Source organism: Lissotriton vulgaris, chromosome 6 (genome assembly GCF_964263255.1).
Source record: "Lissotriton vulgaris chromosome 6, aLisVul1.2, whole genome shotgun sequence".
Taxonomy (NCBI): Eukaryota; Metazoa; Chordata; class Amphibia; order Caudata; family Salamandridae; genus Lissotriton; species Lissotriton vulgaris.
The window spans coordinates 12386025-12413033 of record NC_141694.1 but is presented as its reverse complement, the minus strand read 5'-3'; the positions used below and the strand labels follow the sequence as shown (position 1 = coordinate 12413033).

Sequence of the window (27009 nt, the reverse complement as noted above, 5' to 3'; positions counted from 1 at the left end):
GCATTCCCAGGGTGGTGAGTAAGCCTCGGTTTGGACACTTTTAGTAGAGGGATTACACAGGGCTAGAAATGATCAGGAAGCAGCTGGACTTGGTTGCTGCATGAAAACAGGAGACTTGAGGCCTTAATCCCATCTGTCAGTAATGCTGTTTTGCTCGCTGAGCACAGCAACCAGTTTCTGGTTTCCCAGTGATGTTTACCAGATTTAGAGTATAGTGATACCTTCACCTCTGAAATCTTCTACAATCATAAGCCATGTTACATTGCTTTGTGGGTGGTGATTATAAATAAACAGGCAAATAACCACGACCTGTCTCTGTGGTGGGGGGGCTTGCTAGTCACCTGTGACCCTTCTGCACTAGTAATGGGGACGAAGATGTAGGCTTACGGCTAGAGCGGTCGACCTCGAAGCTGGGGAACCGGGTTCGAGTCTCGGCAGGGACGCTCAACATCCTGTGATTCTGGGCAGATCACTTAATCTCCCCGTGCCTAACAAAAATGAATGTGTCTTCATGCAATGCAACTGGTGCTCATGTAAAGCGCTCTGATACCCGATGTCTTGGGTCTAGTTTGCGCTATATAAAACTCCACCCCCAAAAAAATGTCATCTGTCCGTGGTGGGAGTGGCTGATCCTTCCTCTTGTCCAGCTACCATGACTGGTGGTGGTGCCAACTCTTGTTGCTCTTGGGATGTGGTGTTTTTCATATGTGTTGCTGGCCAGGGAGGTCTTCTATCCGTGTGCATCCGTGTGTATGTGTGCACACTTCATTATTCGAAGTAACTGAAAGAATCCCATCGGGGACACGTTGCATGGCTCCACAAGACGTGACTCGTACCCTGGAGGCCATGGTGGCCTGCAGGTTTCCATGCTTAGTGCCTCAGTCCTCATGTAGATTTGCTTGATTGGAGGGGTGAAGGGAGTGCTGAGGAATCTTCTCCCCATTCACTGTGAGCCGCATTTTCCCTGTAGCTCAGTCATACACACATCTCCCTCTTTCCTGTGTTGCTGGTAGCAACATAGGTTCATTGTTGCACTAGTGTGCACGCAGTCTATACCCTCAGCCTGTAAAAACTGGACAAGGAAAAAGCTGCACATCTCCAGGTTTGGAGAAAGAGTTTGAAATTGAAAGAGCACAATCGTGTTTGGCCCAGGCTTTCCAATTGTTCCTTCAAAGTAGGAGAACCAGCATTGGCATAGCCAATAGGTCTCGCCTTTGGGACCTTATAAGTGTTTAGCCATGCAACAGGTGATGTTGTTGCACCAAGGATATTGTGCTGCATAACTAAATACTTATAAGGTCTCAAAGGCGAGACCTATTGGCTATGCCAATGCTTGTCTGACTAGGCAATCTTGATAGCTGTCTCTTAGATACTGGAAATATTTGACTTGAAAAGGGACTGGAGACCCTTACAATCCTGCCCTGATGCGATGGGTTCAGCTATCCCATTTTCAGTTCCTCTTTATTGGAATATCATGCAGAATTAATTTGTTATGATTTGCAAAGTTGTTTCTTAACTCATGTTTACACCAGTAATGGCCCTATTGCATATTTCTTTGTAGATGTTGCACTGTGTTGGAAACGGCAGCAGCGGCCACAGGTTCCCAGGTGTAAGCCTGGAATACCTCCTGCATTCCAAAAACCCGAAAATTTACTCTGAACGTAATGGAAAACAAAAAGGAGTCAATTGTTTTTTCTAATAATAACCGGGCTCTGTAAGAGGTGTATTAGGCAGTGAAAGGCTCATTATGATGACACATATCCGAACTTGCGCTGAAATAGACAGAAATTGTGATAATGACAGGGCATCATGATCGTTGCAATGACCATTGACAATGTGTGGTTTCCTACTGTGAGTCAAGGGAAGGCACGAGAACAAATGGTGCCAAAAATTAGTCAATGGAAACAAACACATGCATGCATCCACCGTTGCAAGTATTGCCGCCAACAGTCTCGAGGAACAAGGGAAGTATAGATGCATGCGTAAGTATAGGCTCAAAAGCACCAAACAATACTACTAAGTTCAAGGCCCGTCATATTGCGGAAATAAATCTTGTAGCTTCTTCCCATTGTGTCGAGCTCTGCCTTTTTCAGCTTCATAACATACAATGCATGATGTTCTGATGCCATCATGTGGCCACTTTTGATATTGCACGCATCGGTATAAACACACTGGCATGTTAATGTTTGCACTCGCGCTTGTGCTGGCATCCATGACCACGAGCAGCGGCGCACAGGCCATATGTTTTCAAGTAGCACACACGCCGCTGCTCGCTCTTGCAAGGTGGATGCCAGCACAAGCACGAGTGTGCTTGAAAAGGAGCAGCCCGATTTCTAAAGGTAATCTCCTACACAGCGCATGCTCGCTGCCTAGGCGAGACCTAAAAACTGACCTTATAGGACAATACACTTGTGCTTAATTTGGACTGAGGTGTGTGAGATTAGCCAGAGGCAGGTCCTTGCTGTTTGCTACATTCCTGAAGGGCTGACTGCAAGGAAACAGGCTTTTTACAGCTTCCCCAGTTCCCCTCCCACCACCCCCATTTTGACTACTAAGCACTGGTGAAAGGACTTTTAAATACCTTCAGCCAGATAATAAGGGGTCACTACATGTGCTTCGACCCTTACAATGTAATATGATTGATTGACGTGTACCCAACTGGCATAGCCTAATTTACTTGTTAGTCCCTAGTATATGGTACCAGTGATACCTAGGGATGTAAGTTGGAGTATCCCCCAGGGACTGCAACACTTGCTGTGCCGCTCTGAGTGGGACAAAGTAACACATGGCTCTCAGTCGCCACTGGGGACTGGAAGAGCGGTTTTAAACTGGTGACTCGACTTTGCCTTTTAAGCTAATGGCGAAGCGAAAACTTCACTTTTTAATTTACTTACGTCACTCCTGAGGCAGGCCTAAAGAGCCCAGAGGCAGGGGGCTGTATGGTAAAAAGTGGAACATGTACTTTTACTTGTTCCAGTAGCAGAACCTTAAATTGGAGTTTTTACAATGGAAAGGCCAGAAGCCTCTTGGAAAGTACTGGGATACAGGTTGACACCTCAGCGCTGCTAACTTCTGAATTGAACTACTAAAGTTGGTACTGTTAGGTATCAAAAGAATCAATGCATTAAATATGATTTAAAGATTAAATTGAATTTAGTATCACAGCTGGGCAAAATGCAACTTTAGAAGTCACAACTTTAGTTGCCTACGTTTCTAATGCCTGTTTACTGTCGTACTTGGGGTCACTCCTGCAGACAACTTTCTACCTTCGTGGAGAGAGGTGCTATAAACTCGGAGGAAAGAAAACAATAGAGTCCTGCCTATGGAGGAAGTGTAAACTCCCCCCAGGCAGGAAGCCACACAGGTGTTAGCCCAAAAGGCGAGCTTCATAGGCAAAACTGCCTTTAAAGGGAAAATGGGGAACACTTGGGAGAGGGGCTGCTCTATTGTTTAGGCAGACAGGCCGGCAGTAGGGACAGGGAAGGGGAAGCCATTTGTCAAACCAGTTTTTAAGGGGTGTGTAGTCCCTTTTGGTAGCCACACCTCTGGGTTAGGCTAGGGAGCTCTGGACGCAGAGATATGTGTTGTGCCATGAGTTTGCAGAATGGTGCATCTTGGGATAGTCAGAAGCCACACTTCCCAGGAAGTGGTCATCTGGAGGGAGGAAACCTGCTAGCCCATTGCTACCAACCGCATCGTACCCTGCGGGCATTTTCTGAACAGAAATAGGGCACCCAGAACTCTGATCTCGACTGGGCTGGAAGAAGGACTGAATATGGATTGCTCTGTTGCTCCGTGAAACTGGCAAAGAGAATCTGTACTGTTGTGGACTGCACCTACTGGCTAGCAAGGAGAGGGACTGTGACTGCCGTATCCTGCTTAAGGAGACGTTTTCTCCAAGGCCCAGCCAAAGCCAAGAAACTCCATGGGCCAGCTGACTGGCCTTCTGATCAAAGCACTGGGACACAACAGCTGAAGAAGCCTGCCGGGGCAAGTTGGTAGCCCAAAGTCTTCCAGGCTCTGCCGTGCAGCCCTAGGGACCAACAAAGTTGCACCGAGTCTGCTGAGTCTGAAGGCCTAGACTTTGTGCAGCTGGGACCTCCGGAGAAAGAGTTATTAAACCAGAGAGGATTGGGCTGTGACAGCGACATTGGGCCACTGGCAGTCCAGTGGTGACTGGACTACTACCTGCACCTAGAGGACTTGGGGGGCACCAACCGTGTAACCAGGACCACCTGACCCCTATAGTGGACAGTGGAGCAGTTCCAGTAGGAACCCCGTCGACTGCATCGCACCCACAGCATCCTTTGAGCAGCTTCAGCATCCTTCATCACTTACATCAGGACCACTTTCACAAGAAAGGCCTGCAAAGGATGAAGATGCCTGGAATAGCCTGAGGACCGCTTCACCTGCTGAGGCAACTGTTTCTGAGGGGAGGTATGACGGAACAGCACATTCCATTGTATCGCATGCCCTAACAACGCTGCTGCAACAACAGGAATGCCATTACCACTTATAACCTTCAGCACGCATATTTTTCCAATGATTGTGCCCTTACCACACATACCTTTACAACCAATTTCGTTGTAAAAGAATGAATGTTAAAGGCATATGCGTGGTTACGTTTTTTACCTGAGCCCTAAAACTGACCCCCGGCGCAACCCATCCTGGCCCCCGGGCCCTAAGCCCTAAAACCGCCTAGGAAATCTATTGTAAATGTTATCTGTGTGGAGATGGCTTCTGGGAATGTTAATATGAAGTCTTGGCTTTTGGGGTTTCTCCAGCATTGGATCTTGCAACAATTCTCATTCTTGAATCTCTCCTCATCATCTACCTGGAATTCTCAGCGTATCCTTTGAATAGCAGTGTTCGGTACAAGAGGCTGTGAGTGCCTGAAATCCACGACACTTTATCAAACTAATAACTTCTGAGAGAACACCCAAACTTCAGCCAGTCAGCCAACTTCAGCCAACTTCAGCCATGATGCTCCTTCCGGAGCGAACGTCTGCGCTTTAGAAATACCTTTCCAAATATCCAAATATCCAAATGCCGGCGCTCTGAATACCACCTCCCAGAGACCAGAGATTATGCCATGGCTGGATGAAAAATATTGTGCTTCTAGTACCACTTCACTTATCTTACAGGTCTTTCTCAGGCTGACTTGGTGGTGATGCAAGGGGCATACGATGGTACCACAAACCCTACATCACCTTTTAACAGAACCTCCTTACACTTAAGCTGCAGTCTCTATTAATGACGAGGATACATTTCTGATCATAGGCTGTGACAATCAATCAATCAATCATCGCATTTGTAGAGCGCACTACATACCCGTGAGGGTCTCAAGGCGCTGGGGGATGATGCTACTGCTCGAACAGTCAGGTCTTCAGAAGTCGTCTGAAGGACAGCAGGTCTTGGGTCTGCCGTAAGTGGATGGGGAGGGTGTTCCAGGTCTTTGCGGCGAGATGGGAGAATGATCTGCCGCCGGAGTTTGCTCTTCGGATGCGGGGGACTGTGGCGAGGGCGAGGGCGGCGGAGCGTAGCTGGCGGGTGGGGGTGTAGAAGTTGAGTCTTCCGTTGAGGTACGCTGGCCGGGTGTTGTGGAGTGCCTTGTGTGAGTGGGTGAGTAGCTTGAAGATTAACCTCTTGCTGACAGGGACATTTCAATAGTGAAATGTTTTCCAATTTTGTATCATATCTGGAGATGATCTCAGCTACGAAGCAAAAAGCTATTCAGAAAGTGGGAGAGGCGGTAATCGCTGCTTCTGTGGATGTGATGCTGACAGGACCTTGATAAACGGCAGGAGCAACTGTACTCCTTTGTGACGGCTGGCTGAGGTGTACTTTTTGGCCCAAATTCCAGAACCATAAGTTTAACATCCCTTTGATGTGGAAGCCTTGTTTGGTCAACATACAGGTGAGGCTTTATAGCCTATAAAAGCTGACATGGAACAAGCATTCTCTCTGGGCATCTTACTGTTCCGATGCCCTTTCAACAAGCAAGTGAGCTGGGATCCCTTGTCCATCCTGTGAGGTTAACTACCATCGCCGTTATTAACCACAGCAATCGTACTACAGCAGACAAGAGTATTACCCTCCAGCGAGATCCACCTCAGTTTCCTCTCAGCTCAAAAAAAGAGGCATCATACTGTCCAAACCAATGGACATGCACTTCGGTTGACCTCAGACTGGCACTGATTACCATCTGTCGCTTTCCCTTCCTACTGGGCTCAATTGGTGGAAGGATTTGCACTGCTACCTATATTAAGAATCTGTAACATCGTACAGATGGGTACTATATGGTGCAGATTTTGGCTACTTGTTGGAATTTGTCCAACCACCATGAAAATGGTGCAACAGCATCTTTAACTATTACAATCTGAAATCCTGGCCGCGCTGAAGAGGGGAGCTCTAGAATCTGTACTTGAATCGCAGTGAAACAGGGGCTTCTATTTCAGGTTTTTCCTACTAAGAATAGAGTCTGGGGTTTCCCTGAAGCGCATCTCTGGGGATAGAGGAGACAGCTGCCCCAGATGTAGCGCAGAGAGAGCGGGCTTCTTACATTTAGCCTGGGACTGCCCTTCGGTCAGGCGTTTCTGGGTGGGGGTGGTGGATCGCATAGTCACCACTACAGGTCTTCAGATAGCGATGGACCCCTTGCATTGTTTGCTTGCAATTGTCTCCAGACCCAAGAAAAGGAAGCTCTCATATAAACTTTTACAATTAATGTTGGTGCTCGCCAGGCGCAGGGTGGCGATCACTCGGATGGACAGAGGGCTCCGGAGGTGTCCATTTGGCTTAGGGATGTTAGAGAGTGCTCCCTGGCTGAGGAAACCCACATGCAACTTACTCGGAGGGACGAGAAACTGCAGGACGACTTACTCGCCTGGCGAGTCATGTGTGTCTCAGGACTAGCGGAGAAGGTGCTGTCCTCCCATGGCGAGTATGACAGTGCGAGTAGCGGGGTGTGTACACCAGTTGGGTCGGGGTCTGATGGTGAGGGAGGCGGTGACCCCTAGAGTTATATACCACCTATAGTTGTGCTGTGCTTGGCTGCTTCCTCATGATGTTTTATTTGTCTGCTATTGTGTTTCTTCCTCATACGTCCGTACCTCTCTGGATCACGCCTATGTTCCTAAGTGCCAATAATGAGGTTGTCGAACTGTATACATGCATTGTAGCGAGGCCAATTGGGTGTTCTTGTACATGTTAGGTAAACGGAAAAATAAAGTTTAAAAAAAAAAAGAATAGAGTCTGGGCAGTGGTGCCCTATTTCCGATCTACGTTAGACACGTTTCTCAGGAATCAGTTTTTCTGAGTGGTGTCACTCCAGAAAGTTTTGCAAATTGCAAATGTTTCAAGAGGATTGAATTAAGGTGGCATTAGCTCTTCGAGACACTTACATTCCACTACACCCCAAACATTCCAAATTTCTTTCCATTTAATTAGTTGAATGCCACTGCTAATTGATCGTTCTCCCAAAATTATTTACCAGATGCATGGCCCCAGCAGCAGCTTTCCTTCATGGTCAAGGTCACAAAGTGTTCTCTTTCTTAGACAATTGGCTGATCAAAAGGGTCTCATTGCCCGCAACCAATCCCTGAGCGGCCACCCTACCTCAGACTTTTTATAAGTGTGAAAGGAAAGAGCCTCAGGCATGGAAGAAGGTGAGTCGCATGAGAATCCTTGAAAGATGTCAACAATGGAGAACTACTGTTACAGGTAAGTAACTAGTTTCTTCTCCAGCACTGGATCTTTCATAGATTCACGTGCATGAATCGGAGTAGTAAGCAGTATGCAAGAGTTAATATATCCTGTCTACATGAGATATATGCATATTTTCAAATATGGTACATATCCCAGAAAAAAGATCACTTATTGAAAGAGATATACAAGAATGTTATGCCCAACTGCAGACTCTCAGGACAGACAAGCATCAAGGCAGCAGGTTGCCATGAAGGTGTGGTAGCTCTCCCATGTTGCCACCAGGCATATGTTAGTCAAATGAGCTCCAGCCTATAGTCCACCAGTCCAGCCATCCCACAGGTAGGATGTCCTGTTCCAGTAACCTTTAGAAGCGGACCAGCTTTAGGTAATAGCCGATGCTATCCTTCTAATAATAACTGATTTTCATACAGAGCAACCCATCTGAGGAGAACCAAAAGATACAACAAGCTCTTCAGATTTTCTGAAAATGTTTGTTCTGCCAATGAGGAACTTGAACCATACGTGTATGTCAAGCAAAAGAAAAGCTCTATCTGTGGCATTAGTTGGATTCTGAAAGATTGCCCTCAACACCACCAGTTCGCCGAGATAAACGCCTGCTGGCACTTATGGCGTAAATCTCTCATTTGGGCATAGAATCACTTTGCTGTTATGAAATGTGTAAATGGGTTGCTAATAGTAAAGGCCTGTATTTCGCCTTCTCTCAGGGCAGATAGTAGATTAGTGACTTTCCATGACATGTAACGTCTGCTTAGGGGATAGGCTGAAACAGATGTTCAACATTTGGCTTAGAAAGGTATTGAGTATCCACGTGATCGCTGGACGTTGAACAGGAGGCGATGCTGTAATAGTCCATTGAGGAATTCTTTGATGATCCTTTACAAACGAAAACCCAAGGAGTAGTATCTGGATCTCAGAAACATGAACAATTCTATGAACTCTAGCCAAGTGCAGATCACTTACTTTCTGAATTCGCCCAGACTAAATCCAAAACTCTTTAGGCAACTGAACCATAAAATTGACTCTACAGAACAGGGAGGAGGGTCCAACAAACAACTGGTGATCCACCTGGTACTCCTTAGCACAATATTGGTAAAAACTAAGGGCCCGTTTCAAATGCTATGATGAAACCTCTCCTCCTCCTTAGAGGGAAGTGGCGGAAAGAAAAAAGTGGAGATTGTCATGAATTGCCCCACATGGAAGAGCAATACTACTTTCGGTAGAGTGGTAAAGTGTTCTGATGACCTGCACCTAGGTGGAGATATGCAGTGCTAATGAATAGAAATAAAGATTTCATGATGGCGATCACATCTTGCTTATTTTCTCTGAAGTATTGCTAAATTTTTGGCTACAACTGTATTAATGGAAACACATATTGTGTTTCTAATTTTCACTATAGGGCGGCATTGACACTCGTGTACATGGATTTGAGATCTTGGGTCCGAAGCCAACCTTCTGGCCCGTGTTCAAGGAGCAGCTCTGCAGGCGTACTTACCTGTTCTACACCACAAAAGCTCACACCTGGTGTCAGGAGATTTCTGAGGACAGAATGCAGCTGCTGCGACTCTTCAGCAAGTAAGGGGTTAATTACATTGCCTCTGTCTGAGATGGAAAAAATGCTTTTTGTTCCAGTTATACAGGGATAGGAAAAAGAAAGTACACTGCTTAAGATGCTATAGTTTTATGTATTTACAAAGTCACAATGTGGTCTGTGGCAAGTTGAAGGAGGCACACTCTATCAGCTGGTGTAGGTGAGTAAGGATGACCGATCCTTCCAGGTTAATCCAGCACAAAGACTGCCAGGTCAAAACACAGTTGTGAAGCTGTATTAAGTCAATACACTAAATGTATCTTGACTTGCTGAGTGCGGTGAATTTCTTTTTGAGTTGTATGCATTTATATATATCACATATCTCCACGAGCCCACTGATCGGTTTTCAAAGTATTTAATCTTAAGGCAGAGAAAGACATGTTTCGACCACGTCTGGGGGGGGGTGTGTGTGCGCGTGTATGGGTGTGTGTGTGTGTGTGTGGCTCTGTCTGTGTGTGTGTGTGTGGCTCTGTCTGTGTGTGTGTGTGGCTCTGTCTGTGTGTGTGGCTCTGTCTGTGTGTGTGTGTGGCTCTGTCTGTGTGGATTCTGTCTGTGTGTGTGGGTTCTGTCTGTGTGGGTGTGGGTGTGGCTCTGTGTGTGTGTGTGGTTCTGTGTGGGTGTGGCTCTGTGTGGGCGTGGCTCTGTCTGTGTGTGTGTGGCTCTGTCTGTGTGTGGCTCTGTGTGTGGCTCTGTGTGTGTGTGTGTGGCTCTGTGTGTGTGTGTGTGGCTCTGTGTGTGTGTGTGTGTGTGTGTGTGTGTGTGTGGCTCTGTGTGTGTGTGTGTGGCTCTGTGTGTGTGTGTGGCTCTGTCTGTGTGTGTGTGGCTCTGTCTGTGTGTGTGTGGCTCTGTCTGTGTGTGTGTGTGGCTCTGTCTGTGTGTGTGTGTGTATGCGTGTGGCTCTGTCTGTGTGTGTGTGTGTATGCGTGTGGCTCTGTCTGTGTGTGTGTGGCTCTGTCTGTGTGTGGCTCTGTGTGTGTGGCTCTGTCTGTGTGTGTGTGTGTGTGTGGCGCTCTGTGTGTGTGGCTCTGTGTGTCTGCCTCTGTGTGTGTGTGTGTGGGTGGCTCTGTGGGTGATTCTGTGTGGGTGGCTCTGTGTGGGTGGTTCTGTGTGGGTGGCTCTGTGTGTGTGTGGCTCTGTGTGGGTAGCTTTTATTGTAGGTGGCTCTGTCTGTGTGTGTGTGGCTCTGTCTGTGTGTGGCTCTGTGTGTGGCTCTGTGTGTGGCTCTGTGTGTGGCTCTGTGTGTGTGTGTGTGTGTGTGGCTCTGTGTGTGTGTGTGTGTGTGTGTGTGTGTGTGTGTGTGTGTGTGTGTGTGGCTCTGTGTGTGTGTGTGGCTCTGTGTGTGTGTGTGGCTCTGTCTGTGTGTGTGTGGCTCTGTCTGTGTGTGTGTGGCTCTGTGTGTGTGTGTGTGGCTCTGTGGGTAGCTTTTTTTGTAGGTGGCTCTGTGTGTGTGTGTGTGGCTCTGTGTGTGTGTGTGTGTGGCTCTGTGTGTGTGTGTGTGGCTCTGTGTGTGTGGCTCTGTGTGTGTGTGTGTGGCTGTGTGTGTGTAGGTGGCTCTGTGTGTGTAGGTGGCTCTGTGTGTGTAGGTGGCTCTTTGTGTGTGTAGGTGGCTCTGTGTGTGTGTGTGGGGCTCTGTGTGTGTGTATGGGGCTCTGTGTGTGTGGGTGGCTCTGTGTGTGTGGGTGGCTCTGTGTGTGTAGGTGGCTCTGTGTGTGTGTGTGGGTGGCTCTGTGTGTGTGGGTGGCTCTGTGTGTGTGGGTGGCTCTGTGTGTGTGGCTCTGTATATATATGTGTGTGTGTGTGTGGCTCTGTATGTGTGTGTGTGTGGCTCTGTATGTGTGTGTGTGTGGCTCTGTATGTGTGTGTGTGTGGCTCTGTATGTGTGTGTGGGTGGCTCTGTATGTGTGTATGGGTGGCTCTGTATGTGTGTGTGTGGGTGGCTCTGTATGTGTGTTTGTGTGTGTGGCTCTGTATGTGTGTGTGGCTCTGTCTGTGTGTGTGTGTGTGGCTCTGTGTGTGTGTGTGTGGCTCTGTCTGTGTGTGGCTCTGTGTGTGTGGCTCTGTCTGTGTGTGTGTGTGTGTGTGGCGCTCTGTGTGTGTGGCTCTGTGTGTCTGCCTCTGTGTGTGTGTGTGTGGGTGGCTCTGTGGGTGATTCTGTGTGGGTGGCTCTGTGTGGGTGGTTCTGTGTGGGTGGCTCTGTGTGTGTGTGTGTGGCTCTGTCTGTGTGTGTGTGTGGCTCTGTGTGTGTGTGTGGCTCTGTGTGTCTGCCTCTGTGTGTGTGTGTGGGTGGCTCTGTGTGGGTGGTTCTGTGTGGGTGACTCTGTGTGTGTGTGGCTCTGTGTGGGTAGCTTTTATTGTAGGTGGCTCTGTCTGTGTGTGTGTGGCTCTGTGTGTGTGTGGCTCTGTGTGGGTAGCTTTTTTTGTAGGTGGCTCTGTGTGTGTGTGTGTGTGGCTCTGTGTGTGTGTGTGGCTCTGTGTGTGTGTGTGGCTCTGTGTGTGTGTGTGGCTGTGTGTGTGTAGGTGGCTCTGTGTGTGTAGGTGGCTCTGTGTGTGTAGGTGGCTCTGTGTGTGTGTAGGTGGCTCTGTGTGTGTAGGTGGCTCTTTGTGTGTGTAGGTGGCTGTGTGTGTGTGGGGCTCTGTGTGTGTGTGTGGGGCTCTGTGTGTGTGTGGGGGGCTCTGTGTGTGTGGGGCTCTGTGTGTGTGGGTGGCTCTGTGTGTGGGTGGCTCTGTGTGTGTGGGTGGCTCTGTGTGTGTGTGTGGCTCTGTATATATGTGTGTGTGTGTGTGGCTCTGTATATATATATGTGTGTGTGTGTGGCTCTGTGTGTGTGTGTGTGGCTCTGTATGTGTGTGTGTGTGGCTCTGTATGTGTGTGTGTGTGGGTGGCTCTGTATGTGTGTGTGTGGGTGGCTCTGTATGTGTGTGTGGGGTTGGCTCTGTATGTGTGGGTGGCTCTGTATGTGTGGGTGGCTCTGTGTGGGTGGCTCTGTATGTGTGTGTGTGTGTGTGTGGCTCTGTGTGTGGGTGCAACTGCAATAGGTCTCACATTTGCGAGAGATTAAGCTATTGGCATTGTAAATGACAATGCCATTTATTTATGTTTTAAAAACAAAAACATAAATAAAAATGTCATGAGCAATGCCAATAGCTCTAACTTGAACAATGCCGAGACCATTGCATTGTAAATGCTTGTTACATCTTTCCTTGGGGCCTTTTTTTCCGGTGTTTTTCTCCTGGGGTTGGGAGGCAGGCACAGTGTGGAAGTTAATACACTTTTAAATTTCAGTATAATGATTATGCTCGCTTGCTTTGTTTGGTGCTGCGTTGGCAATTAATCATCAAAGATGTTGTGACACGTCTTATTTCTATGTTTTATTTTTACCCTTGTGCTTGTTTATTCACTTTCTCTCTTTAAACAGCCCCGAATCTAAGCAACGATCCTTTGCAAAAAAACGTTGCCCCCACAGTGGGTATCAGCCACACAACTTCCTTCTTGCCTCTTCCCCATGGCTCTCACTATTCAGGATATCTTCATTCGGATCATTGAATCTTCTCACAACTGGTCTGATTCTGTTTGCATTTTAGAGGTTTGTCAGGCTCCTTTTCGTGGTACTTTGGTCCCTGTACCAACTGAGCTTTCCCCTACCTAGCCCACCCACTCCATACTCCTCTACTAGAGGGCAGATCAGAGGCCCAGTTCTCAGCCTCCCTTAAGGGTTCCTGTGTGGCCTCTCTCACCGGATCCAAATTCCTGGTCTCATCTGCTGCAGCAGTTCCTGCCGCCACTGCGGTGCCCTAGGTTTCCCCTTCTGCCACTTTCTGGGGCAGCTTTCAAGACCTGGCATTCAGCCTGCTAGGAGGGAACATATCATGTGTAAATGTTCCATCTGGCAAGGCCATCCATTTACTACCGTGTCTCCTCCTCTTCGGCGGGGAGCACCTTTTCTTTCTTGTTTACACTCAGTCCCAGTGCCAGACACCAGTGCCCGCAGTCATTGCTCTTCAGCGCCTTTGTTTCATCCTGTAGGGAGATGTAGGGGTGAGTGGTGTTGCTTGTGCCTGGTCTCCTATCACTGCTAGTCTTGCACATACCTCCCTCCCCTGCTGCTTGACGGAGAGGTCTGGTTGTCGCAACCTTTGGTGGGTCTTCAGGGTTTGAACCAGCACCTTTGCGTCGTATTCTTAGTAGGGGTCTTCATGGTGAGGAATGCGTTTGACTGCCTCTGGTCAGTGTTTCAGCTTCCACCCTAGCTGCTCCTTCTGTCGTTGTCTAGTATGCGATCTTCACTCTTTTATTGGGAGTCAGTGCACAGATTTTAGTATTCCGCCTCCTTTGCTTTGCTCCTTTAGTTTCTTCTTGGGGACAGTTATAGTTGTGGCAGATTCTCCTGCATTCGGTGCAGTCATACTGGCTCCTGATTGAAAAGAGACTTGTGCCATGGCCCTTAAGTTGTCTGAATGCACAGTTGGCAGCTGCTCCTTCTTTTATTTGCAAAAGATGAGGTTCAGTTGTTTTTCTACAAGCTAAGGGACTCACCCGTAGTACACTTTGCTTTTAGAATAATTTAATTGGGTGTGGATGGAGCACTATGAAACTTTGGACACTGTCTCGGAGGGGGAGTTTACCTGTGTGAGTTTGCATGCTTTCCTTGGCCACTAATTAGAATTATGAACATTGGGTCATTTGGACCCTGCTGCATGAAATGTTTTATAAATAAAAATTGCTTTTAATTTAAATCTATTTGTCACCAAAATACCAGAAAGAATTGTTAGCTTTTCTCAAGATCATCACTCAGCAATTCATCTCACCGGCCCAGTCTTAATTTGATCCTGTCTATAATAGCAGAACAAGGAAAGATAAAACATAAGCAAACTTCAAATCTGCATTGCAAGGAAGGCCTACATCATCCTCATCTCAGATGCTCACCTAGGAGCTTTGAAAAAGAGGCTAACAGAGAGACAGTATGAAGGAAGAACAAATCATTTGGCCCTCAGATACCCAACCCATCCAAACCACCCCATTTTTAGATTCACCATGTAGTGGTATTTCCAGGAATGTCGTTGTAGAGTCAGCCTGTGCTAAAATAACTTTTTGCCATTGGCTTGCACCCGCTGCTTTACAAGGAAGCTCCAAGATGCCAATGCACCTCCTGCCTTTAATACTAGATAAATGCCCCACAGAACCCTCTTCTTGCCAAAGTGTTAATTCTGTTCACAAAATGTTGCACGTGGAACACCACTAAGCCTGTACCCTGACTCAACAGATTTTCTTGGCTTTGTAAAGAGTCAGAAGGCTTCACAAGTATGTATTGCATTCTCTTGCTGCATTTTCAGCAGTTCTGCATCTCTGCCAGTTTACCAGAGAGATCTCTGGCTCGTCTGGCACTCTGAGAAGTAACTCTCCCGAAGTCGTCTAGACTAGAGTATCATACCTTTCCTCCACTTCACCAGGGTATCTACTGATGCCACTTTCAAAGAACTTCAATCTTGTACCCAAGTCTCAGTTTCAGCCACTTACTCCAACAATTCTTAGAGATTATTTTCCATCCCCTCCAGCTTCCTTTTGACATCTATAACATCCGGTTCCAGTTGTTTCCTCACAGGTAGAGTGGAGATTATTCATTGATGGCAAATATACCAAAGCTAAAGAAGGAAACCTATTTTTATGTTTTGCAGATTTGAGTTCTGCTTTTTTCGGCCTTTTTTATTAGATATGGGGGCAATATCTGAGATCATCCACTTCTTGGCGAGACTATGAAAATTTGTCTAGTAAAGTCAGATTTGGTCCAGCTGGTGAATGTACCCCAGTTTTTAAGATTAATAGAGGTATTCGGCAAGGATGTGTTTTGGCACCCCTTTTATTTTCCTTATTTATAAACCAAATTGACCAAACCCTCAGAATAATCCCAGCCGATGCCCCTACTATTAGTGGCAACCCCATCCCAATATTGCTGTACGCGGATGACGCGGTCCTCCTGTCCCGTACCCAAAATGGCCTGCAATGTCTTATCAATAACTTTCAGACCTTCATAAACAAAAGGAAATTGAAAATAAATAAAAGTAAAACATTTGTGATGTCATGTGGGAAGAAAACCAGGAAAAACAGGACTTTTTATTTAGATGGGGATAAGTTAGAAACTGTTAAAAAGTTCTGTTACCTCGGCATTACATTTTCCGGGGATGGAAGGTGGGCCAGCGAACAAGAAAGCGTACGTTTTAAAATGGTTAGGAATACTAGCAGTGTTTTTAGATTTGCTGCTAAATTAGGGGGTCGGAGAATAAAGGAGATGGTGTCGATCTATAATTTTGGTGTCTGTCATCAGCCTTATATGGGGCTGGAGTCTGGGGCTATAATAGTCAAAGTGGCAAGCTAATTCAGAATGAGGAGAACTCATTCCTGAAATGCTTGCTATGTGCCCCGGCCTCGGCTTCTACTGTGATAATCCATAGGGAAATGGGCTTAAGACATGCCAAGGATCTAACAGCCTTGCGCCCATTGGCCCTATGGCGATCAATTTGATCAAAGACCGAAACTAAATTTACCCAGGACGTGATAACTGACTGTTTAAGGCTCGACCACTGCACACGCATACCATGGCTTGGCCATATGAAATACTGGTATAAAACACTGTATGAAATCGATGCCTTTCAAGAACCTGAGCTGGTCGCCTGTGCATCAGAAAAACAGCTTGCAGTATCCTTTGTAAAACATATGGAAAATATTAGATCTATTGAATGCGTGAGACAAAAAACTTTTATCATTTACCAGGAGTATAGTGTCAGCGAAGACTTTGAACCATACTTCACATCAGTTACAAAAAGCTCACACCGTTTTGTATTAACTCGCTTTCGCCTGGGTATTGTACATCATTTAGTGGCATTCCCCCTGATTAACCAGCACAGCACCTCTCCCTGCCCTTGTAAATGTTGTAGTGCTTATAGATATAGATACCCCTTGTGACGGGGTATCTATATAGAGTAGCTGTCATTTTATGTTGTTCTGCAAATTTTATACTTCCATGAGGAAATATTATTTAAAACCCATCTTTTTATCCAATAAATTATGATGCACTAAGACAGCTATGCAGGTATTGTTTAATCTGCAGAGTCCAGATATATGTTTCTGCACAGCAACATATATTTTAAAATGTATATCTGTACGGAAATCGATGATTTTATGAACCAACTGAACTAAATGTCTTATATTATCATAACAATGAAAGACAATAACCTTCCCTGCCACATTATGCGGCTAGTGCATTAGCGATACCATGAATTCTAGATCCGTGTTTTAAGTTTACTTATTCTGGGCGTCTTACTGTAATAGTGACTCTATTTTAATCTTTTTAACTTGAGTCTCAATCCCTATGCATTTTAATGATTGCCAGTTTTTTTGCACATAAACTAAAAGATGGCTATTGCACTTTCCGAATGCTAACTTTGCACATATTTTCTATTTATTGGTAGCATGTACCACTTTATTGCAAATTTTGCACATGCTTTATAAAAACTGCACTTTATTATGTACTTCCACTAGTGACACTATGAATTTTAGATTTGTGCTTTAAGTTTATGCTCATTCTGGGCGCATTATTGCAATAGTGATTTTGCATCTTAATCCTTTTTAACCTGTGTTTTAATTCCTATGTATTTTATTATTGCTAGTCTTTCCATACAAACTAAAAGCTGACTATTGCACCTTCCGAATGCTAATTTTGCACAAATTCTATTGTTAGTATGCGTCACTTTATGCAAATTTTGCACATGCTTTATAAAGATAAAATTGTATTTTATCACGTATTTGCATTCGAAGATTTAGGAAATTGCTGTTATTCATATTCATGGGCTGGATATATTTTGTATATGTACTATTTTATGCTTTGATGTTTTTTGTTGCTATATGGTCATATACTTATATCTACCTGAATCATTCATTGATGGAGGCATGGTTCTCTCACCCTGTGTCATCTCCGAGTGATTATAAGACGAGGAGACAGGTTTTCTGGCCACTTTTTGGCTCAGTGCTGCATTTTGCAAAACAAAATAATAATAATAAGAAAATAAAACTAAATCTTAGTTTCCTAAGCGGAGTCATACTATTTTTAGGAATTGTGATGAGTGGTCAGGTGAATTCACTCTGTGAAAAGTGCAGGCCAACTTCAGGAATTTAATGGGCCATCTTTGAGAGATAACAAATGCAATTCATGGAAATTCGGTTTAGTGCTCTAGAATATAGTAATTAGTAACCATTTTCAATAAATTCTCAAATATCTTCATCTTCCACATGAGAAAGAAATGTCTTTCAAGTGGTGTGAAATGTACTGTGAATAGCAGCAGCCTCCTATCTTTGGTTCTCTGGTGTTCTTCTGTAGCTTATTCTCTAAAGTTCTAATGAACAGCCAGAGCTCTAACATTCTCTATTCATGACTAATATGACACAACTGAACAACAAGTTGCTGAAGTGGAAGCTGTGGAATGTAAATCCATCTCTGTGGAGTGGAAGTTGAAGAATGTTAATCCTTCTCTATGGAATGGAAGCTGTAGAATGTCAATCCTTATCTATTGAACAAAAGCTGCAAAATGTAAATCCTTATTTATTGAATAAAAGCTGCAAAATGTAAAGGGCGGAAGCTGTGGAATGTAAAGTCTTCTCTGGAGAGGAAGCTGTAGAATGTAAAGCCTTCTCTATGGAGCTAAAACTGTGGAATGTAAAGCCTTCTCTATGGAGCGAAAGCTGTAGAATGTAAAGCCTTCTCTATAGATCAGAAGCTGTAGAATGTAAAGTCTCCATGGAGCGAAAGCTGTGGAATGTAATGCCATCTCTGTGGAGTGGAAGCTGTGGAAACATAAATCCTTCTCTATGGAGCGGAACCTGTAGATTGTAAAGCCGTCTGTATGGAGCGGAGCTGTAGAATGTTAAGACTTCTCTATGGATCGGAAGCTGTGGAATGTAAAGCCTTCTCTATGGAGCGGAAGCTGTAGAATGTAAAGCCTTCTCTATGGAGCGGAAGCTGTAGAAGGTAAAGCCTTCTCTATGGAGCAGAGCTGTAGAATGTAAGACCATCTCTATGGAGCGGAAGCTGTAGAATGTAAAGCCTTCTCAATGGAGTGGAAGCTATAGAATGTAAAGCCTTCTCTATGGAGCGGAAGCTGTGGAATGTAAAGCCTTCTCAATGGAGTGGAAGCTATAGAATGTAAAGCCTTCTCTATGGAGCGGAAGCTGTAGAGCAGGGGTCTTCAAACTGTGGGGCGCGACCCCCAGGGGGGCCGTGGAGCGATGCAAAGGGGGTCGCGCCTTCACAGTGTCACTTCTGCCCTGGCCTCCAGGGCTTCAGCCCCCCTCCTCCCCCATCCTGTGTCTCAGCCCGGCTGCTGCAGAGCAGCTCGCGCTCCTGGGGCCTCGGCTGGGCAGTGTCTGGAGTCTTATCTCCGGCCCAAGTTTTTCACAGGTCTTTAAAGACCATTAGCATATTTACAAGCCTTTGTTAACTGATTACCAAAGCTTAGTTTTTTATGGTTCCAGTACCCCCTGGGCCCCCACTCTGCCTATTCCTTACATTTGTATTTTTACACTTACTGCCATAGTGTGAGAATGCATTTAATGAAAAGAAATATAAAGTTGGGTTGCCAAAAGAAACATGCCTGCTATGTGTTTAAAGATCACCGGGTCACAGGGACCTGCTCTTGACACTAAATTGAGTTATAAATAAAAAAGTCTGTATTAATTGGTTATGTGACTTTTCTGTCTTTATTCTCTTTAATTATTAGTCATGGATCATTGAGGCATCCCTAGAAGACAATTAAAAGTGCTATCTATTTATATTTGCTGTTCTAAGTATTCACAGATAAGTGCAAGAAATACAGCTGTAGGTGACTGCTTATTTCTGGGCCATCAAAATAATGAGCTGGTAACCCTAATCATTAGACTGGAAGTTTGTTGCAGGATCAGCACATTATTTATTTCCTCCACCCTCGAACCCTGATTAATGTCATTATAGCAATAGTTTAACTTATATCTGAAACCCTACGCTTCAAGTTTCTGGGAATGCACCCTGCTTTCAGACTACTCACTTCTCATTCTCGCCTTCACTTTCACGTTCACCCTGCACTCCCAGCGATCACAATGCACTCACACTGATCACCATGCACTCACACTGATCACCATGCACTCACACCAAACAACATGCACTCACACCAAACAACATGCACTCACACCAAACATGCACTCACACCAAACATGCACTCACACCAAACATGCACTCACACCAATCACCATGCACTCACACCAATCACCATGCACTCACACCGTTCACCCGCTCACCCTGCACTCACAGTGATCACAATCCACTCGCACTGATCACAGTGCACTCACTCTGATCGCCATGCACTCACAACATTCACCCGCTCACCCTGCTCTCACAGTGATCACTCTGCACAAAAAATTTGCTTGCATTGCTCACTCTTTACCTCACCCTGCAGTCACACAAGCACACTTCTCACCCTGCACTCATGTGACACTTCACTCACCTGTCCTCCCCTTACTGCTCAATCTGTAGCTCACTCAAACAAGGCCATCACTAACCATGCACTAATTCGTCCCACTCTGCCCTTACAGCCGAACCCAAATTCATATGGTCACCTCACTCACCCTGCAGTCACTTCTTTTACCCTACTCTCACACTGTTGCATTGCTCACCGTGCAGTCACATGGGCACTCTTGTCACCTACACAGTGCAGAAGGTTAAAGTACCTGGTACAAAGAAAATGTACTATGCACATCACAGAACTGAGTGAGAGTAAACTATGTGTAGTGCTATAAAAATATGAAATGTTCTTCAGACCGGTGCTATAGAGAGATGAGGTGTATTGTTGGTGAGTGGTAGTGAGGGAATTCATGGAGAAGGTGGAAAGACTGTTGCACCGTGTGCGACCAGTGCTTGGACAAGCCCTGGCTGGGAGTGTTAACCCCCCCACCCCCCACCCCCCTCCCCGAAGTTCGGGTCTAGTGGATCCCCTGCTTCTGCCTATTATTTACATTTGTAGTGCGCCACGGTTACCAAAAGGTGTAATAACCATCTGCCTGCAATGTGAGAGAGGGATCCGGGGTTGGGAGAGAAGAGAGGGATGGAAGGAAGGGGGTGAGAGGAAAGGGGCATGGGTAAACTGCTTATCTCTTCACAAGATCGCCACTGTTTGAATGCACCCTTGCTGCTCCCGGCCATGGTCGGGTGAGCTTCTAATGTGGCAGCGCGTATTCCTGCGGATTGGGAGGCCCTTCACAGAGGTTGACTAGACATCTTTCTGATGTTAATTGCTGTATTTTGGTTATAAACTGGTACTGATGGGGTGAAATCTTTCCTCAGTATTACAGTGTTTAAAAAAATTCTAAATAATAAAGCAATGCTACCACAAAATACGCAGCATCACAAAACATTATTTACATTTTCTACTCACACAATTTAGTCAAGCATGTCGCATAATTTGGTCCGCACCTTCCTCATAACCTAGAGGTTTAGAAATTTTTGTCAGGAGGGGGTCCTTACACTTGAAAATGTTGACAGGGGGGTCTCGGCATCCAAAAGTTTGAAGACCTCTGCTGTAGAGTGTAAAGCCTTCTCTGTGGAGCAGTAGCTGTAGGATGTCAAGCCTTCTCGCTGGAGCTGTAGTATGTAAAACCTTCTCTATGCAGCGGAAGATGTAGAACCTTTATTTTCTTTGTCATTAACTAAAAACTTCACCTTGTTGGGAGCCCTCATCTACCGACCACCAGGTTGTACGGCTAAATGAAACTCTAGTGTTGTGGAAGTTCTTTCTCATCACCTATCCTCAAAATCTCAAATTTAATTCTTCTGGGTGATCTTAACATACACTTTGACAAGGCGAACTGCAGTATGTCCTCTTCGTTAATAGGTTTTGCAGCTCCCAACATTTAGCTCATTACGAGCTCTCCTACCCCATGCCATATGCTGGACCCCATTGTTCCAACCTTGAGAGCTTACCGGCTGATCTGCCTCTTCAGTAGGCCTGGATTAATCACTTTGCAGTCTCTATTTCTCTTCCCGTTCATTCAGGAGCCCGCTATCAGGAGATTCAGAGTTTATCTACTGTTACGAGCTGGTCAAAGCTTAACATTCCTGCTTTTAACTCTTTAATGGAAGACAAACGCCCTGCAATGAGTCGCTCATTTGAATCCGATGCGCACACCATTGACTCCCGGCTCAGATCATCATTCGATGTTTTAGTTCCTACTACAAGCAGGAAACGTCATAGAAGTCTTCCTCCCCCTCCATCGTATAATGATGTGCTGTATGAAACTAAAAAACAATGTGAAAGTCTCGAAGAGATGGGCAGAAAACTGATAGAAATAAGAACAAAGTAAGATATAACGTGGCCCTAAAAGACTATGACAAACAATGCGGAACAGGTAGATCCAAATTCTATGCCGATTAAATCACTCAGGACAAAAATTGCCCAAAAATTATTTTAAAAGTAGTGAAGAATTTATCAGATCAATTAAACACTTTACCTCTCACAAACTCAATGTGAGGAAATTGTGGACTTCTTCCTAAAAAAAGTTGTAGATATTCAGAACACTTTCTCCAGCATGCCTGCGGTTAGTCCTTCTGTAGCTTCCTCCAGCGGGACTTTGCGACATGAACATCTCTCACCGTTTAAGTGTGAGGGAATTTAGTTCTCCAATATAAAAAATCCGATCAGGCTCTGTGCTGGATCCCTGCCCTCCTGCTGTTCTGGGTAAGCTGGGGGGCTGGGGGGCGGGGAGGGCTGCTGCACCAATACTTTTAAATCTCAGAGACGCATTTGACACAGTTATTCTTTCTACTTTATTGGTCAGACTCAGTGAAATGGGAATTCAGGGTCTGGCCTTGTCCTGGCTAAGGTGCTTCTTGCAGAACCATACCTTCCAGGTCCACTCGCACCGATACAGATTTAGACCAAACCTGCTTATTTCAGGGGTACCACAGGGTTCCACACTGAGCCCACCTCTCTTTAATCTCTATGTGAGACCTCTAGCTGAGATTGTTGAATCTTATGGGCTCAGTCTGTTTTCCTACGCAGATGGTATCCTTATCGTCTAAGGATAACCACAATGCAGAAACTCTTAACACCTGTCTTGTCCAAGTTTCAATATGGTTGAACACCAATTCATTGAAACTGAATGGGGGCAAGACTTAGGTTCTGCTGGTGGGCAACCACTCCCATTGTTGGGGCCCATATTTGTGGCCGTTGACCATGGGTTCCATTCCTTCCCCTGCAAAAGTTGTGAAAACCTTAGGGTACGGGTCAATGATAAGTTCTCCATGAGTCAACATCAGATCAATAAAGAAGCTGCTGTGTGCTTCGACATCCTAAAATGGCAAAGAAAAACCTTGGCCTGTATACCCATGTCAGACAAAAAGAACTCTTGTCCAGGCTCTGGTAGTTTCCAGATCAGAATCCAGCAGTGTTCTGTTTCTGGGTGTCATTAAATCTTAACTCAAGCAGCTCCAAATTGTTCAGACCATGACCACTTGCTTTTCCTCCATCCTCCCAAATTCACCTCTTCAGCTAGTTTGTTACCAACTCTTCACTGGCTTCCAATTTATTGCCGAGTCCAATTCTAGGCCTTATTCTACATGTATAAAGGCCTTTTTCAAACGGGGCCCCTGTTCCTGAGACATCCTGTGTCCTGGTATAAACCCAAACACTCCCTCGTTCAAGCCATATGCACTTGGCTGTATTTCTCAGAGTTAAAGCTTGGCAAGGTGGTGAAGGTTTTGAATGTTTAGGACTCAAACTCTCGAACACCTTGCCAAAAACACTGAGAGCTTGTCAATCACTTACAGCTTTTTGTAAGATTCTGAAAATGTGGTTGTTCTCAGCGGTCTAGTTTCCTCTACCGAATTCAATGAATATTTTGAAGTGGCTGGAGATACTGTGAGGAGACTCGCACTGGGCAACCTTTCTTAAGGTAGCTATGCACTTTACAAATTACAAAATAATAATTTGGTGTGTATAGTCCGCAAACATTGCTAAAAGGCAGCAAAGTGTTGAATAGGGTCAAAGGCAAAGACCCAGACAACATTTGATTGGAGGGGCAGCAGGCCCTCCGAATGAATTGCTGGTTAAACATTTTATTTCCTTTTTTTATTTTTGCATCTCTCACTTCCTTTCCAGTGGTAGCATCTTTGTTTATGAACATGCTCTGGTGTGAAATTATTTTTAGAATGATTTAAACTTAAGAAAATGATAACACATATTTAAAATATTTATTTTTCAGGAATTATTATTCAGCAGTTCTCCCTGAATTTGTGCAGCGAGCGCATGAGTATTTTACATCTGATTTGAGCAAGAATCCGATCTAAACGAAAGAGCAAAGACTGGGAAGACGTTGTAGACCTGTACAGGATCTGCATCTTTCAGTAGCGGTGGTGTACAACCCCTGTCATAGATCTGGCTTTATCAATGTTCATATCAGCGCCTCTGCTGAAAGAACCGGCAGGGCACCTGGTGGGCTCACCATATGGTTCAAAACCTCAGTAATTAGCACATTTAAACATTCAAATATCAACGTAGTGGACATACTTTGAATGAATTTGCACCTGAATTCGGGCTAAAACATCTATATATTCAACATCTACAGTCCTAGTGTTAGGGGTAGTGGTGTATCAGAAACCCTGTGTAATTTTGAATTGCATATGGAATCCATCAATGAGCCAGGTCATACTATGGCTGGGGATTTTAAAAGTATCTTAGAGCCACTGGATGATAGCTACTTGGAGGAATCACTGGCCAATACAGGGTTAGCCGAACTATGGGAAGTTCCAACAACGCACTCGCACTTTAAGGTTATTGTAAATAAGGTTATCAAGAAACTTTCTTTTATAGAGGACAAGGCCACCCTATCACATAGGAGCCACGCACGGATGTCTCTGAGCAGCTACAAACTATTTGAGCCACAGGCCTACTTCGACCTGGGGTACTCCAGGAAGTCAAAAGAATCCTTTTTAAAATACAGGTTAGGAATCCTTCCTGCTATTCCACATCTTCCACCGTGGCGGAGAAAGAATTGTGGGAAAATATGTAGGTTATGCGTAGATGGAAGCGAAGATATTGAACATTTGATATGCGCCTGCATTAATCTAAAAGAGGAAAGGGCAGACCTCCTAAAAAGCCACTTCAACGAGCGAGGCATACGGACCCGGAGACCAGCAGGGCTTGCTTGCTTCAACCCAAGTGACACGCAGCTAAATGGGAAGTTAGTCAAGTTCTTGACACTAGTGGCATCTAAGCAAGGCCCGGTGTAATTCTATGTGAACTAAAAACAAAAACGTAAACCTTTCAGAATGTAATCTGTGCACAGACTCTGATGGTTTAGAAGAAAATTGTCACACCGGGAACTCTGCCCTACTCGAATATTCCTGCACTTTTTATAATCGATTAGAATTTTATAAGAGCATTGACTAAAAAAGGTAATCAATCAAAAATGTTTTATCAGAGTGTATTTTTGTAATGGTTTTAATTAATCATAAACAATAAAAAATGTACTTACTTACACTGGATGATAGCGACCTTTCCATCACAGGGCGGGAAGATGCTATATGGGGGATCCCTGGTTTAGAGACCCCTCCAATAAAAAGGTGGACTCCAACAGCAGCCCATATATTAGCACCGACTATGCCCCTTGGAGTTTCAGCTTTTAATGGTCGCACACAATCAGACCCAAGGGCCACACCTTTAATAGAATTATGCCGTCAAGTAGAATATATATTCTGGATATTGAAATTATTGCACACTCCGAGAGCAGCCACAGTTGGCTTACTCTTCTCCAGGGAATATTGTCAGAATGTGATGAGGTTCATACAGCCTCGGTTGTGTGTAAGGAACTGTCCTTGTCAAACACCAAACCAACAATTAAATGGGCTCAGATCTGTCGATCCCCAGTAAAGCTGGCCTGCATTTATAGCAGGGCCTGTGAGGCTTTAGAAGCGCTGGCGCCTGACTCTGGAAAGGAGCATAGACCAAGCATGATCGCTAATATCCACAAAACATTATCCCTTGCCTAAGCAAATGCTTTACTACGATGAAGGCTACCCAAGGCATAACGCAAGACAAAGCACCTGGTCCTGGCAACATCCCAGGGGATTTCTTCCAATCTGAAACACAAGTATGGGCACCATACATAGAGTTCTTACCCAATGCCAATCTGGGAGGACACCCCATTTCTTTAACTTGGAAAGGTGAAGAAATAATATCAATCTGTAAAAAGAGTGAAACAGACAACCTGCATAATTAAGTTTGTTAACCTCCCAAAATATCTTCTGCCCTCTGTTTTTGTTTCTCCCTCTCTCCCCCTTTGCATGAGACTTTATCGTTTTAATTTGAATTAATTTTACCATGAGCTGACATAACAGTTGTTGCACATTGGAACTGCTTTGAAGCTTGTCATCCATACAGGACCCCTTTGCACACACCCCGTTGGCAGGCCTCTACGTCCTGTTTTGTTTTTCCACCCATCACAAAAGTCTTGTTGGGGGGCCTCTGAGGCAGATTGTTGTGTTCATTATTGACACTGGCAACAGTAGGTACAAAACCCCGGTCAGTGACTGTGGCTGCAATTACTCTCTGGATTAGAGATGGAGCTGCATGTCCCACTATGCACTGAAGCATGGATTCAGGGCTGTTCATAAAGTTGTTCACTCTACCAAGATTCATGCTTGTCTGCCAAAGGAAGGCTTGATTAAGAGATGTCCCGGCTGTCAATAGCCACAGATGTTGTTTTTCATTAGTTTTACACCATTATTGACCTGTGTATTCTGATTTTTCCTTGCTCAGGTTGAACAGTGCTCTTCGGCATGAACAGGTGTTTGCGGATCGCTTCCTTCCTGATGATGAGGCAGCGCAATCTTTGGGCAGGACGTGCTGGGAAGCCCTCATCAACCCTCTCGTGCAGAACATCACCACCCCAGGTACTCTGAAGCTTTCCATGTAGGACTTACAAATCTTTATTTAGGAATAGTGTGTACCCCCATGATTCCCTAACCCATGAAACCCCCTAGCAGCAACAGTGTGAAGAACATGTTTCAGTCTCTCACATCACCTGTGAAGAGCAGTGGTTAATTTGTAAAGTAATGAGTGCCGGTGCCCAAAGCACTGCATGGAAGCTTGCGGCCCTTGCTTTTAAATGTCAGCATGCCAGATGTCGAGGCTGGGTAGTCCTGAAACCACCTCTGGCCTCTTTAATCCACTGCCAGACATTCCCTTCCCATTGCTGCTTTCTACCTTGGGGACAGTTTTTCTGTCTTTCTCTTTTTTTCCCATTAATGTGTTTTCCTAACTTTTTCTCTCGGGAAATGTCTGATGAGGAAAAATTGGTGGCGGCCCCCAAAAATGAGTGCCCAGTGCCCCCTACCAGCACCCACAGGCTTAAATTAAGCACTGGTGAAGAGCACTGGTCTACTTTACTTTGTAAAGTTGCTTACGTTCTGTGATGTCTGAGAACATTTGTTCATCTTCCGTGGAACTCAGTCAGACCTAGTCTCTGTTAAACATCACTGGCCTGCCACCAGGACCAGTGGCCAAACCCACAGGAGGCTTCCAACCACCCACCACACAGACTTTGGTGTGTACAGCACAGGGTTGGCCTTCTGGCCCCTCGGGCCAAAACATATATATTAACCCGTTAAGCGCGCGCAAAC

General features: G+C 45.3%; 1 protein-coding gene across 4 annotated transcripts in view; it reads left to right on the top strand.

Annotated features, from left to right (window-relative positions):
• LOC147706699 (cullin-9-like) overlaps window positions 1-27009 on the top strand; it is a 354395-nt gene that overhangs the window by 215045 nt on the left and 112341 nt on the right. For all 4 annotated transcript variants that reach the window (XM_086925838.1, XM_086925836.1, XM_086925837.1 and 1 more), the window contains exons 19-20: window positions 9125-9300; window positions 26147-26280. In XM_086925838.1, coding sequence (XP_086781964.1) covers window positions 9125-9300; window positions 26147-26280 — 310 coding nt within the window. The remainder of the gene's footprint in view (window positions 1-9124; window positions 9301-26146; window positions 26281-27009) is intronic.